At 40.5% G+C, this 15715-nt stretch overlaps 1 protein-coding gene across 1 annotated transcript; it reads right to left on the bottom strand.

The window, feature by feature from the left end:
- Positions 1-234: 234 nt before the first annotated feature.
- Positions 235-13230, bottom strand: LOC140229245 (uncharacterized). The gene is made up of 10 exons (XM_072309522.1): positions 13116-13230; positions 11294-11387; positions 10663-10783; positions 9040-10058; positions 7309-7474; positions 5397-5502; positions 4889-4967; positions 3879-3988; positions 2640-2793; positions 235-1969 (listed from the first exon to the last, which is right to left on the bottom strand). The coding sequence occupies exons 1-10, from the start codon at positions 13190-13192 to the stop codon at positions 1850-1852; spliced, it is 2046 nt and encodes a 681-aa protein (XP_072165623.1). The 5' UTR covers positions 13193-13230; the 3' UTR covers positions 235-1849.
- Positions 13231-15715: the final 2485 nt, after the last annotated feature.

Raw genomic sequence — 15715 nt, 5'->3', positions numbered from 1 at the left:
TTCATGCTCAACATCCCATAGCTTGAATGAACATGTAAAAATGTATACACTGTACATCATCCATTATACTGTATTAGGCAGCCTGCTTACAATTACAGCAGTAAGACTATGTACAACACACAAGACTTGGTGTGCTTTTGTTTTTTTAATGCCACAGGGTGTTATGTAGAATATTCCTGGCTAGGAAGATGAATGCTTTCTACAGATTGAAGATAATGGGAGATAGAGTAAGAAGACATCAAAAGAGCACTTGATCTAGCTGTTCTAGCGAGAAGGCACAAGGAAAGAAATTTGCCCTTCATTTAATTCATTTTCATTACATATCTCAGTAATTGGTCTACTGAACATGAATAAATGATTTGCAGATAATTTCTTCATATTGTTTCACTTATTGACATCTCACATTGTTGTAGATCTCCAATCTTGAGGAGGCAACACAAATTCATGTCGATTGAAGGGATTAAGTCCAATTGCCCTCAGCTTTCACTGAGTGTTTGCCTTGATCTTTCTGCATTCACAGAATCAAAATACAGTCAAACCTATCTATAGTGGTCCCCCAAGAGAGATGAAGAGTGGCTGTTATAGACAGGTGGCCGCTATAGACAGGCTATCCGACATTCTGTGTGTATTGCCTACATGTACATGTATTATTGTTTTATACATCAATGCATACTTACAACGTACACATACACATATACATGTATATGCACTTGCTTCATGAATTGAACAAAGCTGGTAGTGATTGAATTGTTGCACAGTAGCGTGCGTACAGAAAGCAAACTTTACACAAGTTCCTTTATTATGCCTGAATGGCAGGTGAATGCAGCGGTGGTGATCACTGAACTGCTGGCCATAAATGACCGGCATGGCTGCAAAGCAGCAAAATATGCTGAAATATTGGCCCGACTGCGGCTCTGTATCGGTCTGTGGCCACTATAGACAGGTTAAAATCTACCTTAAGAAACAAAATTGGTGGCCGCTTGCCACGTTAGACAGGTGCCAACTATGCACAGGGTCATTAAACATGGCTTTTCGGGGGGGGGGGGGGGGATTTATCAGTGGTCACATGGACAGGTGGCTGTTAACGCAGGTTTGAAAGACTGCCTTCTTAAAAGGCCCTTATGAAAAACAAAGAGAGAGAGAGAGAAAAAAAAAAGGCGCCCTAATGTTATTCTGGCTAGGTTGACATTCTAAGGACAGCATTGGAATCAGGTGCAAGATCTGAGCTTTCTTTCCCACTTTAATGGCCAAGTATTCCACCAATACATCCTGGTTTACTATTGTTACTATTTGCGGAGTAAAGTGGAGGAATATGATGATATAAAATGATGTGTGCTGAGAGCAAAAGTCCATTTCTTGTGGTCAAGTTAACATTAACAGGAAAAGTAAACTCAAACATGTAGATTGGTTTAAGTTTCACTGAAAATTTGGACAAGAAAGCATAAAGTTTTGATATTAGCCACAATGTCATAGGCAGATATACAAGGCAGTCATGTTATCCCCTCAATACTTTCCACTTCTTGTGAACACAAAACAAACAAAATAATTTTCATCTGTGAGTAGGCAACTACAACCCCCTCCATTTCAAAAGTAATAATTTATAAAACAATCCCATCTTTGAATGAAATGATGCACAGCACATGATTCTTCTTCACGAATTCATGTATGAAATTAAAATTCACAGAAGGTTTGTAGTCAAGCAAATGGGAAACTATGACAGGCAATGGTATCATCACCTCATCCAATTTGAACAATGACTGTAATTCATATCTGTGTTAGTGAGAACAAACAGGGAACTTCTCTAGATGCTCAGCATGTCAAAAGAGAGGAGACTATCCAAGAGGGAAGGTCAGTGAGCGTCCAACCAATCTTGCAACTGGTCATTCAGCGATCGCAGGGTTTTCACAACTTCGGCAGACGACTTCAAGCTGAACACAACCGCTGCATTATTTGACGGTTCCCCAAAGTTCTGAAGAAAAAAAGGAGACAGAAACAAATCATTCATAGGTCTTTTTAACAAATTTTATGGTTATGGAATCATATTAAAAGAAATATACAGGATACAGTTTTCCCTAAATGTAGCATTTTACTTTATTGCATGTCATGAGACAGCTCCTGAAGATCATATGTGATAATTGATAAATGATTTTCTTATAATTGATTAATGATTTTTCAGATATGCCACACTCCCCTTTCCCCAGTTGGAGCAAACCAATACATGTAAATAAGACAAACAAAAAAAAAGATCACGATAATGAATTGTTGCCTTTAAGGCAACATCACTACACATACAAAAGAACAAACACAAAAGCACGAAAGTCTTAGTAACACAGTTCTGTTTAAAACAGCCAGAATCAGGCTTTTATGACATGCTCTGTTTGATTTCCTGGCAGAAATTGATGTACAAGGCGGCTCACATCAGCAAGCAAAAGCTACTCACAAGAGTATGCGGTATTAGTCAACATTTTGAGAGCCTTTTGTCACGGCTTCCATGGTATTGATGACACATTGCAAAATGTTCCTTTACCAAAGATTAAACACTTCAACTTTTGAAACACATTAAACAGTATGCTGCATTCTACAGCCCCAGCCACAAGATTTGTTTCATTAATCTATAGAAAACAAGAATGGGTGCTTACCAGTGTCTTGAAGTCTTTGGGATGCTTGGATGCATACTTTGCGTGGAGGTCTTGGAGATCTGCGAGGAATATGCCCGCATTTTTCACAGCCTCAGGGCTTGGCTCATCAGGCTGTGTCTTCTGTTTCTTCAACTCTGCAATCTTGGTGTCCAGTCTGTTTTGGGCACAGTGAGGTGCAGAACGAACAGATTGGAATGAATAAGAGTGCAAAATCATGCTTTTTTCCCTTCTTTTCGTATGGCTTAATGTGCTTGGTTGATACTGTTTGCTGACTACAGTGCACTATTGTTTTAATGAATACAGTTATAATGAAATTCTGGTTACAACAAAGTCAAAATTCAGGCCCCAACATTATCAGCTATATATTTTTTATCATTTATTAGTTAGGTCATAGCAAAAAGTTCCATATAACAAGAGAAAAAGGCTAGTCCCGCAGACTTCGTTATAACACGAGTCAACTGTACTGCTGGTTACCCGAGTTGAAACCACGAAGAGTCAGCATCACTCACCCGTTTGCTGGTTTAGGAATGTGGGGAGGATCACTTCGCCAGGTAAGCACCCTACTCTTTTCAAGGAAGTGAAGTGGGATCTTTTACACGCGTGAGTTGTGACACCCTCACATGTGGGTACTACATTAAATGCCCTATCCGACAGACAGAGTGTTTTTGCCTCTTACTAGAGGGGACAGCATGATTACGCACAACATTGCTCAGCTAGACTCAATGCTAAAATGAATATGAGACAAACCTAATAAAGTCTCTGCAAATGTATGAATACTTAGTGTATGGTTGACACGATGAATACCATTATTCACGGCCTCACTGTGACACCATGGCATTGTTTGCTCTCGGAACTGTTTGTTCCTGCCAGGATTTTTTTGGATTATGTCACATTTTGTAGAACGGAGTCTCTGCTTTGAAGCGATGTAGAATTTTAAACCTTAACTTCTAAAGAAGCGCAAATTTTGTGAAAAAATACAACAACAAATGCTTTGAAGTTTCACAATGCACTTTGCACCTCTCGGGACCAAAACAACAAAATGAAAAAGAATTTGAGGCCTTATACCAACCATTATGAAGGGACTATGATGTTAAGCAGGAACTAGAGTGCACAACCACAACAGCTGACTGATTTTTATGACAAGTTTTGTGGAGGTTCTGTGGACTCTAAAGCACCTCGTGGGAAGAACACAAGGTTTTTTACATTTGAAAGCCCTTTACACAGGCTACATGTTCTTACTTCATGTTTTGTTTCTGTAAGTTGAGTAGCTCCTGCCTGAATTTCCTGATGGAGGAGTTGGTTCTAGACACTGCCAAGGTTTGAAGCTTGAAGTCATGTCGCAGCGAGATCTGAGGAGATGAATTTGACCAGACATATTCATATGCCAGGACGCATATAAATCTACTTTGTGTTTCACATTCACTGGTTGCAAAATGCTCTCTTTGGCAATACTGTCAGATATATCAGCCTAATTTTCCGATGTACATGATGAATATTTTCAACTTACAATATATTTTCCACATATCTAGCAGTCAGAATATGACCAAACTTTCTACGGTACAGGTACACATGTTAGGGGACACAGTGAATTCCATTCAGTTTATTTCATTTCCCTCTTCCACAAAAGATACAGTAATAGAAAAAAAAAATCAATAAATGGCCCCGAGTACATACAAGTTGACTGTACCATGAAAATTTGAGGTAATTATGAATTCAAAGCATATATACATAGTTGACAAATAAACCTTGTTATATGTTACATTAGCAATGCTCTGAGGAAAAAAAAAAATTGAGGAGTCCACTAAAAACCAGAGCTTGTACATTGTGGACGGCTCAGTGAGCGAAGAGGGTTCAACTGAACGTGCGAAGTGGGTTCAACTAAATGAGTGAAGTGGATTCAACTAAACAAGTGAAGTGGGTTCAGCTGAATGAGCAAAGTGGGTTTGAAATGGGTTCTCCACACTATGTGCAAAGATCCTTTACATTACATGAAATGTACTGCATAACCCATATATTTAGCAATTCTAATCTTTTTGTGAATTGGGACTTCCCGACAATTTTGTGAGTGGTTGAACTAACAACCATGGAGTACAGTAATGGATGGAGAAATGCACAAATGCATGCTGCATTCTTGTTGGGATCAAAGTTAATAATTTTGCTTGTTGTAAAATTTGCAAATAGCACCTGACATGCGAAAGTTGCAAAAATGAAAATCCCTCATATTATATGGCACATACAGTACATCATACCATCTTTGTCATTTCCCTCTGCGCTTCTTCCAGGAACTGGTCGACTGCTCGCCTTTCCCTCGGTGCTTCCAAAGTTTCCCTAGGAATGCGAAAGACATCGTCATGTCACAAAGAACACCAACGATATCATTTTTTTTTTCTGTAATCAAATGATGCTTGCTTTGTATCATGCTCTTTCTGGGAAGTACAGTGGGAACATGTGCATGCACGAGTGTGGAGATTCTTTCACGCACAAGGTCTTGAAGTTGGCTCCCCTTAAAAGGGGCAGAGTGTTATGCCTCGTACTAGAGGGATGTCATGATCACACATTGCTAGGCTGCTCTCACTGAGACTCAGACCCGAGGAATCTTAAATGTGCAGCAGATATGGTTACCACTGCGCCTCCTTGCTGCCAAATGGAAGACTCAAGACCAGAAAAGAAAAAAAAAAAAAAAAAAAAAAAAAATTGACCAACTCGAAACGGGTGTGTCTCTAGGTACTAAAACTTTTCATCTGCTGAAAGACTTACCGAAATTCTTTCGTCGTGTCTTCCAAGCTGTTGAGAAGAATGTCCAGGTCTGTTGTATCTCCAACCAAACGAGGGCGTGCTCCTGTCATCCACAAACGTATCTTGGCTGTTAAGAGGTAAGATAATACATACTTGAAATAGATGGCCAGAAAGTGTGTCATTAGAGAAAAAAAAAAAGTTTGACAGTTAAGAAGAAGGTGGGGGGGGGGGGGGAGGGGAGGAGAATTTCATTAAAACTGTGCAAAATTCATATCCTTACAGTCATGATTTGTTGACTACTGGTAAGCAAAGCGTTTTATTTCTCATTAGCTGCTCATATAAACAATCCATTTAGGGCAACTTACGTCAATGTAAGGCAATTTGTCAATCAGTTGCAATTAAAACATCTCGATGGAAGAATTTCATGGGTTTAAGAACTACAGTGCACTCCCATTATAACGAAATGCTCGGGACCGGCAGTTTTCTTTCGTTATAACGAAATTTCGTTATAACCGAACAAATACAATACACAACGAAAGCAAGGAACCACGCATATATATATTATTTTTGCTGAATACTCATCATAGTGTACACTGGAAAGCTATGTGGAAATGTGATGGGATAACTGTATTACAATAATAAACGCAAGTTCCCCTCAGAAACTGTGCGTGACACAAGGAGCGAACACAGAGTGGTGTGAAGCGTTCACCCATGCAGAGACGCTATAAATGCTTGTTCCGCTACGTATTTTCGAAAGCAATTCGCATTTTGTTGTAACGGAGCACATTTCTTTTGTTTTTCTTTGTCTGTTGTTCTCGGAAAAGACTTCGTTATAACGGAAATTTCGCTATAACCGTGTTCGTTATAAGCGAGTTTCGTACCATAGACTTTAATGGTGATAATTTGGGGACCAGAAGATTTACTTCGTTATAACGAAATTTCGTTATAACCGTGTTCGTTGTAACGGGAGTGCACTGTATTTAAAAGAATCACAGGTGACCTCATACACAAACTGTGATGACTACGCACATGAGAGTGCACAGAGTCCTAATGGCTGAAAGCTCTGCCAGCTGTATAGACAATTTAAAAGGCACAAAACTTTACCAGGTATTTGTCAACTATCATGACTAATTATGGAATATATGATGTTCCACTTTGACCATGGGAACAGTAATTTGGCTTACAATGAGCACATTTTATGTTTGAGAACCCCACTGATGATATATGACAGAGGCTGCTGAGCTAGAGGCAGAAATAGACACAAATTTTGGAATACTTTACAGTTCACAGTTAGCGATGATTCAAATGATCCCAAATTTTTAACAATAGCAACAAAACAGTCACAAATCTGAATTTCACTCGCCCACTTACGTATAACCTACTTGTCTCTATGCCAACAAGCTCCCTTAACTGTTTAGGAATGCTCTTTCACTGTAAAGTAAAGAACCCGTTCAGGCACTGTCTATTTCAACAATGCTCATTACAACTCCATGTCTGATTATGTTGTTTTTCTCAGCAAAACATTATCTGCTTATGCCCAGAATATAACATTAACTGGTTTATTCAAGTGCCTTTCCAAATACTTGTTGTTCTTTTTTTCTAATATGCTGCATTTCTCAGTGGACCAGCCTTTATCTGCTTATGCCCAGAAAATACCTTTGAACTGGTTTATTCAAGTGCTTTTCCAAATACTTGTTGTTTTTTTCTATTGTGCTGTTTTTCTCAGTGGACATTTATCTGCTCCTGCCCAGAATATACCTTTGAACTGGTTTATTTAAGTGCTTCTCCAAATACCTGTTTTGTTTTGTTTTCTATTATCCCGTTTTTCTCAGTGAACCTTATCTGCTTATGCCCAGAATATAACTTTGAACTGGTTTATTCAAGTGCTTTTCCACGTATAGTACTTGTTTTTCTTTTCTAGAAATCACAATACCTTTACTCTGGGTAGGTTCCTGGTCAAGCTCTGACGACTCTGACTGCACCCCTCTCTTCCTTGCCGCACTCTGCCCCTTCCTGCTGGCAGGTCCTGGTCTTGTGTCTTTGACTCGAGACGCCGGTCTGACCACGTGGCCACTCTTTGGGGTGGTAGCTATGAGGCTCTGGGACAAAAGTTACAATAGATGGTCACAATGGCATGTCCATTGGTTATGATCATATTTTCAGACCTTTTAGCCTTAACCCTAAAAAGACTGGGCTATTTTGGTAGCTCGAAAGACTGGGGGGGGGGGGGGGGGGGCCCTAAAGGGCCCCCCCTTAAGATCTCGGCCGTGGATCGCGCGATCACCGCGAAAATTTGCACAATGGTAGTGTGCGATGTAATCTACAAGATTGTATATTCAAATTTTACAAAATAGTCTTCTTTTATTTTATTTTGATTAATTATGCTAATTTATGCGAGAAATCAGACTCTTTGATCTAAATCAGTAAATAAATCTCCAAAAGTGCTCATTTTTGGTCTAATTATTCTTAGTGGCATTCTTAGCAAATGTACTTGAAAAAAAATTCGGTATCAACATTAATTTCTTATCTATTTTATTGCTTTATGAATTTCTTATGTATTTCTTTGTTTTTTCAACCTTTTGTTTTTGTTGTTTTTTTTTAACAAATTTGTGGCAGACACTTTTTGAAGCATAATACTCCTAAAACAAATTAATTTTAGCCATTGAGAGTAAAAATAAGCATATTTATATGAGCCATGTGAAAAAACTCAATTTGCATTGACTTTGTACACAAAATCACATTTTTGAGCCATTTTCGGCCTCACGTGCATGTACAAAAAGTTATGTAACTTCAGAACTGTACCCCCGGGCGTCACAAATTTGGTGTCAAAATGTGCGGGAAGCGCGAAAGAAAAAAGTCATAGAGCATCGCGGCGAGAGCATTGCGTGTTGCAGAGTAATCGCTCGAAATGTCAAGGGGGGGGCCTTTTAGGCCCCCCCCCCAGTCTTTTTAGGGTTAATGACTGCAAAAATTAGTGAGGAAGATCATTATTTAACTCTATGCTCGTACAAAAGGGCATGCAATCAAAGCATACATTTTTTTTTTTTCATAATCATTTTTGTTGTAGAAATGATTACTCAGAATTTCTCTTCTTTTTAGAGATTACATTGCAGCTGGCAACATGAATAGAAAGTCAACCCATAAAACCAACCACAAGTCCAGCTTGAAAAACATGAAAAAGCCCTTTTGCTACTGCACATAGTTCTAAAAGTTTTGTCCCAGCAGATTTTAAAATGCAGTGTATTACCATCAATCTCATCAACAGCTACATAGCAGCAAAAGTGTATGAATTGAATCTGGGGTGAGTGCTAGAGGCTGACATACTGTAAAAGTGGATATTTTCGCGCGACTAATTTTTCGCGCTAGGCCGGGTCAGTAGAGTTTCGCGTGTTTTTAATTCCGCGGAATTAAGACATCACGCACAGGAACGTATGGCAAGCAAAAATATTCGCGTGTTTTTATTTTCGCGCTAGTTTCTGGTTGCGCGAAATGCGCAAAAATTTCAACACCGCGAAAATTTCCACTTTTACAGTATTAGAATTACAGTATCTTCATAAACCTTACATTTTCCTCTTTATGTGTGCATTTACACACTTGGAATACAGTATATTATATGTTTGTTGATGTCTCTGCTAAGAGTGAAAAATGAGAATCTTCAAATTACCACAGATTTATCAGCTGGCGTTTTTATGCTTTCCAACACACGTTGCCTGCCTGCTTTCCTTTTGCGATCTACAGCAGGTTTATCCTGTGCACTACCACTGTCACTCGCCAATCGTTTCCTCCTCGTGGGAGTGCTGCTGGACACAGAATGACTTTGATGGCTGCTAGATAATTCCTGGGACCCATCTACCTTGCGTGAATCAGGCCCCCTCTTCAGAGCACTGTCCACATGTCCTGCACGTGACTGACGTTTTTTCTTCTGTGAGGATTTCTTTGTAAAGGTAAGGGTTGGGCCACGTTTTCGTCTCGATCTCTGTGACCTGGGACTCGCCTTAGCTGAACGGGGGGAGGCAGTTTGTTGTGAGAGATTGCTTTTGTCCGACAAACTCAGAGGCATGCCTTCAGTGGCTACTTCTGGTTCCGAGGTGGACACAGCAATTGAAGGTTCACTGATGCCCTCTGAGTCCAGCTGATGCTTTTTACGCTTTGCAGATTTCTTCCTGAAGGTCAGACTTGGGCCACGCCTCCTTCGAGAGCTCTTTGTCCTTGTGCTAGACTGTGCTGAGCTGAGAGAGTCCGTCTGAGGTGGTGAGGAAGATTGCACAGTTCGGGTGGTTGATTCTGTCTGTACAGACGAGCTTTGGGATGCAGCACTGGTGTTGAGTCTTTCAGAAGGCAAGGGAGAACTGGTGCTCTGGGATGGAATGTCATTACTGCCTCCGCCCTCCAAGGGTGTGGATTCTGCCCGTGAAAGGACGATTGCTGCAGGTGATCTTGTTGTGCTTCCACTGCTGTGCCGTTCCCTGGTCTGCAAGGTGAGAGGGAAAGCGGGGCTCACACCATCCTCTTGGGTGGAGCTTGCCGCTGCCGGAGAGCCTGACACATCCCTCACAGACTTTTGCAGGCTTGAGCGTGGTGATCTCCTGAGCGATGCTGCCTTCTTCAATCTCTGAGAATTTTGTGATGATGTGGACGATGGCGAGAGAGGGTGTGGGCTTTTGAAAGCTGCATTCCTTGGGACTGTCAAAATGACATACATGCAAAAACAATTGAAAATGTAAGTTGAAATAAAGACACGACAGGGTTTTGAGTTTGTTCAATCTGAAAGATTGCAGGGACAAGAAGACAGGAAGGACTGGAAAATTTTGTCTTTGATTACTTTTGTGGTTTGGTTTTATAGTTACGCTTCCAACGGTTTAAAAATTTCTTTCAAATGAGGTGGACTGGCTGAGGGCTGAATAAGGAAGAGGCGGGGGAGTACCACAGATGGCTTTATGTATTTTTACTTATCAAAGATATATTGGCTTCAAGACTTTCTATGCAATAAAGGTAATTAAGATGAAGGGACACAGGACATCTTTTATTTTGTGTATGTTTTAAGTTGAGTTACAGGTATGTATTTTCGCAAGTGACTGCATATGAAGCCAATCACAATCACTTTCAAGATACAATGTCTTTTTCCTCAGAAAGGCACTTTAAACATTGCATCTGACCACAGAATGAAAAACTTTCGTACTTTTACGTATCATAGTGATACATGTATGTGCCAAATTCTCTTCCTGTTTGTACAAATGACCAAATGGTGACTTGGCATAAGTTGCAAGGCCAAGCTGAAGTCACTCACCTGGAGACCCCCTGGCCAGGACAATGGGTCCTGGACTAGAGCGTACCAGCTTGGCGATGGGTGACTCCCGCACCACATCTTGACCTGATACTGACCCAGACGACCCAGGCCTTGGTGATCCCTGCATCATTTAGGTTGATTCAGGAAAATTAAACACAACACACACCAACATGATAAGATTCATTTATGACTGGTTATTTGCCCTGAATAAATGCTAACACACATAAGAGGAATAAGATCTTCCTTCTCATCCAGCAGTGACTGAGCAACAACTTAAAAAATTCATAACTTTCGAATGGATTGTCTGATTTTCCTCAAACTCTCACTGATGTGTTCTACCAGGACGGGTGCATTCACTCAACCCACATGTCTGTGAAGGTGAACTTGTCCTTTATGAAAACTATCCTGTAACAAAAGATATTTAGAGTTACGATGGACAAACATTTGTGTTATGGTATACTTTATATACTGACTTAGTTGTTAGGCTTGAACCATCACAGAGTACCACTGGTATTTGGAATCTGTGGTTCAAACATTGGAAAGAAGCGTTTTGTATGGTGCTTTTATGGATTTGCAAATTATTTTCATAAATTGACTGTAAGTACTTATTACTGCCTGAAATTTGATCTACCTCCTTATGGCCAGCATTGTGGATGGGTATTGGTGATATTCGTGGATCCCAGTCACGAACAAACTGGATGGTTCGCACAGTTGTCTGCCGTTTTCTGCAATACAAAAGAGGAAAGATAAAGATTAAGAAACTAGGGACTGTCTGTACATGCATACAAACATGTGTCATTCATATATCTTACATTTTGTAGTTCAATTTGAATGAGCAAGTTCTGATTAATGATATATTAGTAAGTCTAGTAGTCAGTTAAAAAAAAACTGCCATACTCCATGCTTCCTGCTAACACTAACTTTAACAGCTGGGAACTAAATTATGCATATCAAACTGTTCAGACCAGTGCACTGTGTACGTTGTCCAATACTAGTAACGGCTAGTATCACTACACTAGCTATGCTATGCCTATATTAGTACACTAGCTCAGCCCCAGGACAGCAATCAACCCCCTAGTTAGATATCTAAATTACATTACAACTTTTTGTCATTTGATTATCCTTCTCCCTAGGACCTTTTTTTTTTTTTTATTTGAAACTTAAAAGGGTTTTGTGTGTGTGTGTTTGTTGTTAAAGGGTCTTGTGTTAGTGCAAGAAATTCTCGGACCCCTTTGTGGGCTCAGTGTGAGGGCAGAGATACTTACAGACTGCTTTAATTCTATCAAGAAGAGATATTTTTGTAGGCCCTAGGCCCTACGGTATACGGTACGGTAGTGGGTAACTGCGACCAGCAGCCCCATACGCATAACGCTATGCGTATGGGGCTGCTGATCGCAGTATGGTATGGTTGGGTGTCCATAATATCGGACACCTAACGTTTTTCTATCAATAGAAACGTGAAAAATCTCACAATTTGCCTGAAATTTTACTCACGTGTGGAGAAAATACTCCGGATTCAAAAGCGCGCACTAAAAATGCGATCTGAGGTACGCGCTCTAGATGGCGGCTTCGAACGCGTGGGGTGTCATTTTTTCCGCACTCAGTTGCCCGGCTCATATCGACCGACCACCCCGCCCTCTATTGACAATACGTATAAAGCGTACTTAAACGCGTTTTTTCGACAAGCTGCTGTTTTTTTCTAGTCGTAATTTTTTCCCCAATAATATTTGAATATATTTTGAATCCTTCGATATTACTTTTGAAGGACTGTTTGATGAATTTGACTTGATTTTCATTAGGAAACTTTTCATCGTAATTGAAATAAATTAGATGAGTCGGTTTGTTTTTTCACGGTATTCATTGCTCGTTTCTGCATCAACTCGTACGGTCGTAGCGCAAGCGGGCGACAAAATGTTTATGTCATGTGTATGTGTAACGTACTGTGCACGATCGTACAAGCGGCGGTGACAATTTTGCGGTCAAAATCGTCAAATTTATTACGGAAGGATACGCCTCTACATCTAACAACGAGTCAGCAAAGGTAGGCCTAGTTATATGTAGTTACACGATAAACCTTATTCGATTTTGCTAAATTTCGATAATTTAGAGGGAATACTTAACTATGTTAGTTGTTTTCGCCACATTTTACTCGGTAGCGTAGCCCAGTGAAGAATCGAACACCGTTGCGCGTAGTCCCATGCGTACATTTTCTTTCTGTACGCGCAATGCCATTATAATGCGCGGCCGGTCGTTATGGACCCGGTCGGTGGGTTGGACCCCTACCATACTGGGTAATATTCGCGTTCGACTATCAATAACGCGTAAGTGTATATGTGGGACCACGATATAAGGGCTTGACTAGTGAAAATGAGAACTTCCTAGCATTATTTTGTAAGAAGCATAGCTCTCATAATATTTCGATAATCTGTCAGTTTTAAACGCAATATACTCACGATGGTCTCCTGTTGGGCCGTTCACGAGCTCTATCGGGAACATAAGTCCATGTTTTCTTACTTTCTTCGCGTGACATCTTAGCATCCACTGTGAAATTTTTAGCATACACCGACGACTCGATCGTACCGTATTGTACGCGATGTACCGCCGCGCGATTTTTTGAAGCGGTACGGTGCGAACATTTCTGTGCAGCAACAATAGATGGCGCAGTATAACATTTGAGCAAAGAGATATTTGAGGCAGAGGCGTACTGTGGATCCTATTCATAGAGCTCTATTATACGAATACAGCTCTATGATCCTATTATGGAGTACAGTAACTGTTTGCGGCTACAGTCTGATCCCCTGTTACGGATCAGCTGTGCCTGGCCTTGTGTGTTGTCGTTGCTATAGTTACTGATGCAAACTACACTTTAAAATGTCAAAAGCTTTCATTCTTTTTTTTTTTTCTTATTTTCTCTACATTAGGCGGGGTCGGTGTCGCTTATCTCTGGTACATTTAACTAAAATACGATGAAAGCTTGTTAAATAACACATATAGCCCTTTTCTTGTTACAATGCAATGACTTATGATAATGGAGTTACTCTTGTAGCTCCTGGCCATGATATAACATGTCATCACGTTCATTTTCACTTCAGATAGCTTTGGCGGTGGTATTTGTACTTTATTTTGACAATAATATCTTTTGCGCTTTCTGCTTTCACGACTAAGGCCTAATATGCCCCATATCAGAGATGAAATGCCACAAGAGCGAGCACGGGCTTTCATATTTCATTTTAAAACTGGACAACAGTTTGAATACAAAATAAGAAGAGTAAGAGTAAACAGGATACATAGTAAGGAAGTTAAAACTGCCTGTGATAGAATACAAACCTAAGCTTTTATGAGCTAAACCTTCTAAGAATACTGTTCAAAGCTACAGACACCTCACCGAAATTATTGCTTCCGAGTTGTAAGTTGTAACAGTTTTGAAAGTGCGGTGTGAAGAGCGCCAACCATGCATGTGACCGAGAGGTTCGATTCTAAAGGTACAGCATGTATTACAGCAAAAGTTTAATGTCCTGGGGAATGTGGGAGTGTGTATTCAAGAGTCTCCCTTTCTGCTCCTTTCTCCTCCCCTTCCCCTCCTTTTTCTTCCTCCTCCTCTTTTCACATCCACCTTTATTTTCTGCCTTCCCTCCTTCCCATACACCTTCTCCACCCCCCCCCCCCGTTCACCCTCCCTCCATCTCAAGACTCAATCATCACATCACCGATGAGAGCGGCTGTAATCAGACGGGTAGTCGTCTCACATCTCACAAGGCCTAGCTCCGCTCCTCTCAGCAACTCGCCCCGATGATCAGCCTCACCGGCACGTCGGATCTCACACCTCTTCTATCGCCCCTTTTGCATCCTCTCGCTGCTCATCCGTCGCCCGCTGACGACGGAACGACCGTGTCATCTCGGCGACTAATCTCTCTTCTTGAGAAAGATGATTATCCTGATGTGAGATAACCATGCGAGTGGTAGAATTCTGAGCACATAATATATTTTATGCTAATAGATGGATGACGTCATTGCTTCACCAGTGTGAAGAATTCAAAACAGCCTGGACCGATCCAAATTTGTTTTGATATTTTTACAATATTTTCTCTGGTCATCTTGAAATAATGTTTTCATATCTTCAACAGCTGCATAAATGGACTAGTCATCATTTATGAAATATCTTGTGTACTGATTATAATTGATATGTTTGAGAATATTACGGGTGGACCCTTTGTCCGAATGTCTTCACTTTATACTGCATACTTCTAATGGAATCTGATTTTGGCATATATACTTATGATCGCCAAATCATTGATAACAAGATAAACCTCTGAAAGCCAGCCTCAGACTGCTTGCATATGGCTTCATACAGCTTGCACATAGCAGCAGCGGGTCTGGTCTGAGTTTGTTGGGCTTTTTACACAAAAAAAAAAACGGGCTCGGCCCTGGAGCCGGCTTCAGACAGGCTGTCTTGTACCTGTAATATGGGTCTAACAAAGGTCTTTGACTGAAATCTGACTTTATTTTCATCCTATATCAGCTCCGTCATAATTTCCACTTTTGAGTCATTTTGAAACATAGACGACTTCATATTATTAAGATGTTAGTTATACTTCCAACAAAAACAAAAAAAAAATCGCTAATCATTTTAGTTCTATGATTACCTAACAATATTCACAGTACATAACCGGTGAATGCTCTACGTAGACAAACATACCATTGAGCACTGGGTCAAAGCCATGCCATTACGCAGAAAAAAAAAATCCAAACAAACCTAGAAGCTCATTTTGAGAAATGTCACGTTCACGCCGATTAACATCTACTGACGAAAGTCTGTGAATATTGGGTAGGATTGCAAGTGGATGATGGGTATACCAACTTAAGAAGAACAAAACCAGGGGGAAAAGAAGGAAAGAAAAGAGGGGAAAAGAATGAAGAAAAAGGTGCGCGCCTCGAGATCTTGAGGATGCCCGTGTTTTCTTAGCCTCGGTCCTCTGTGTCAGCGGACTCGATTTAGCAGATTGGAGGCGTCAAGCCGGCGTGGAGAGAGGATTAGCCGAGATGGAGGCGGCCG

This window comes from Diadema setosum, chromosome 5 (assembly GCF_964275005.1).
Source record: "Diadema setosum chromosome 5, eeDiaSeto1, whole genome shotgun sequence".
NCBI lineage: Eukaryota > Metazoa > Echinodermata > Echinoidea > Diadematoida > Diadematidae > Diadema > Diadema setosum.
This window is presented reverse-complemented; position numbering and strand designations above follow the sequence as displayed.

Coding starts and splice junctions, on each gene's coding strand:
- LOC140229245 (XM_072309522.1), bottom strand. CDS start 13,192: ATGTCACGCGAAGAAAGTAAGAAAACATGGACTTATGTTCCCGATAGA. Junction 4,968..5,396: donor GACACGACGAAAGAATTTCG/GTAAGTCTTTCA, acceptor TCGCATTCCTAG/GGAAACTTTGGAAGCACCGA. Junction 3,989..4,888: donor AGAGGGAAATGACAAAGATG/GTATGATGTACT, acceptor TCATCTCCTCAG/ATCTCGCTGCGACATGACTT.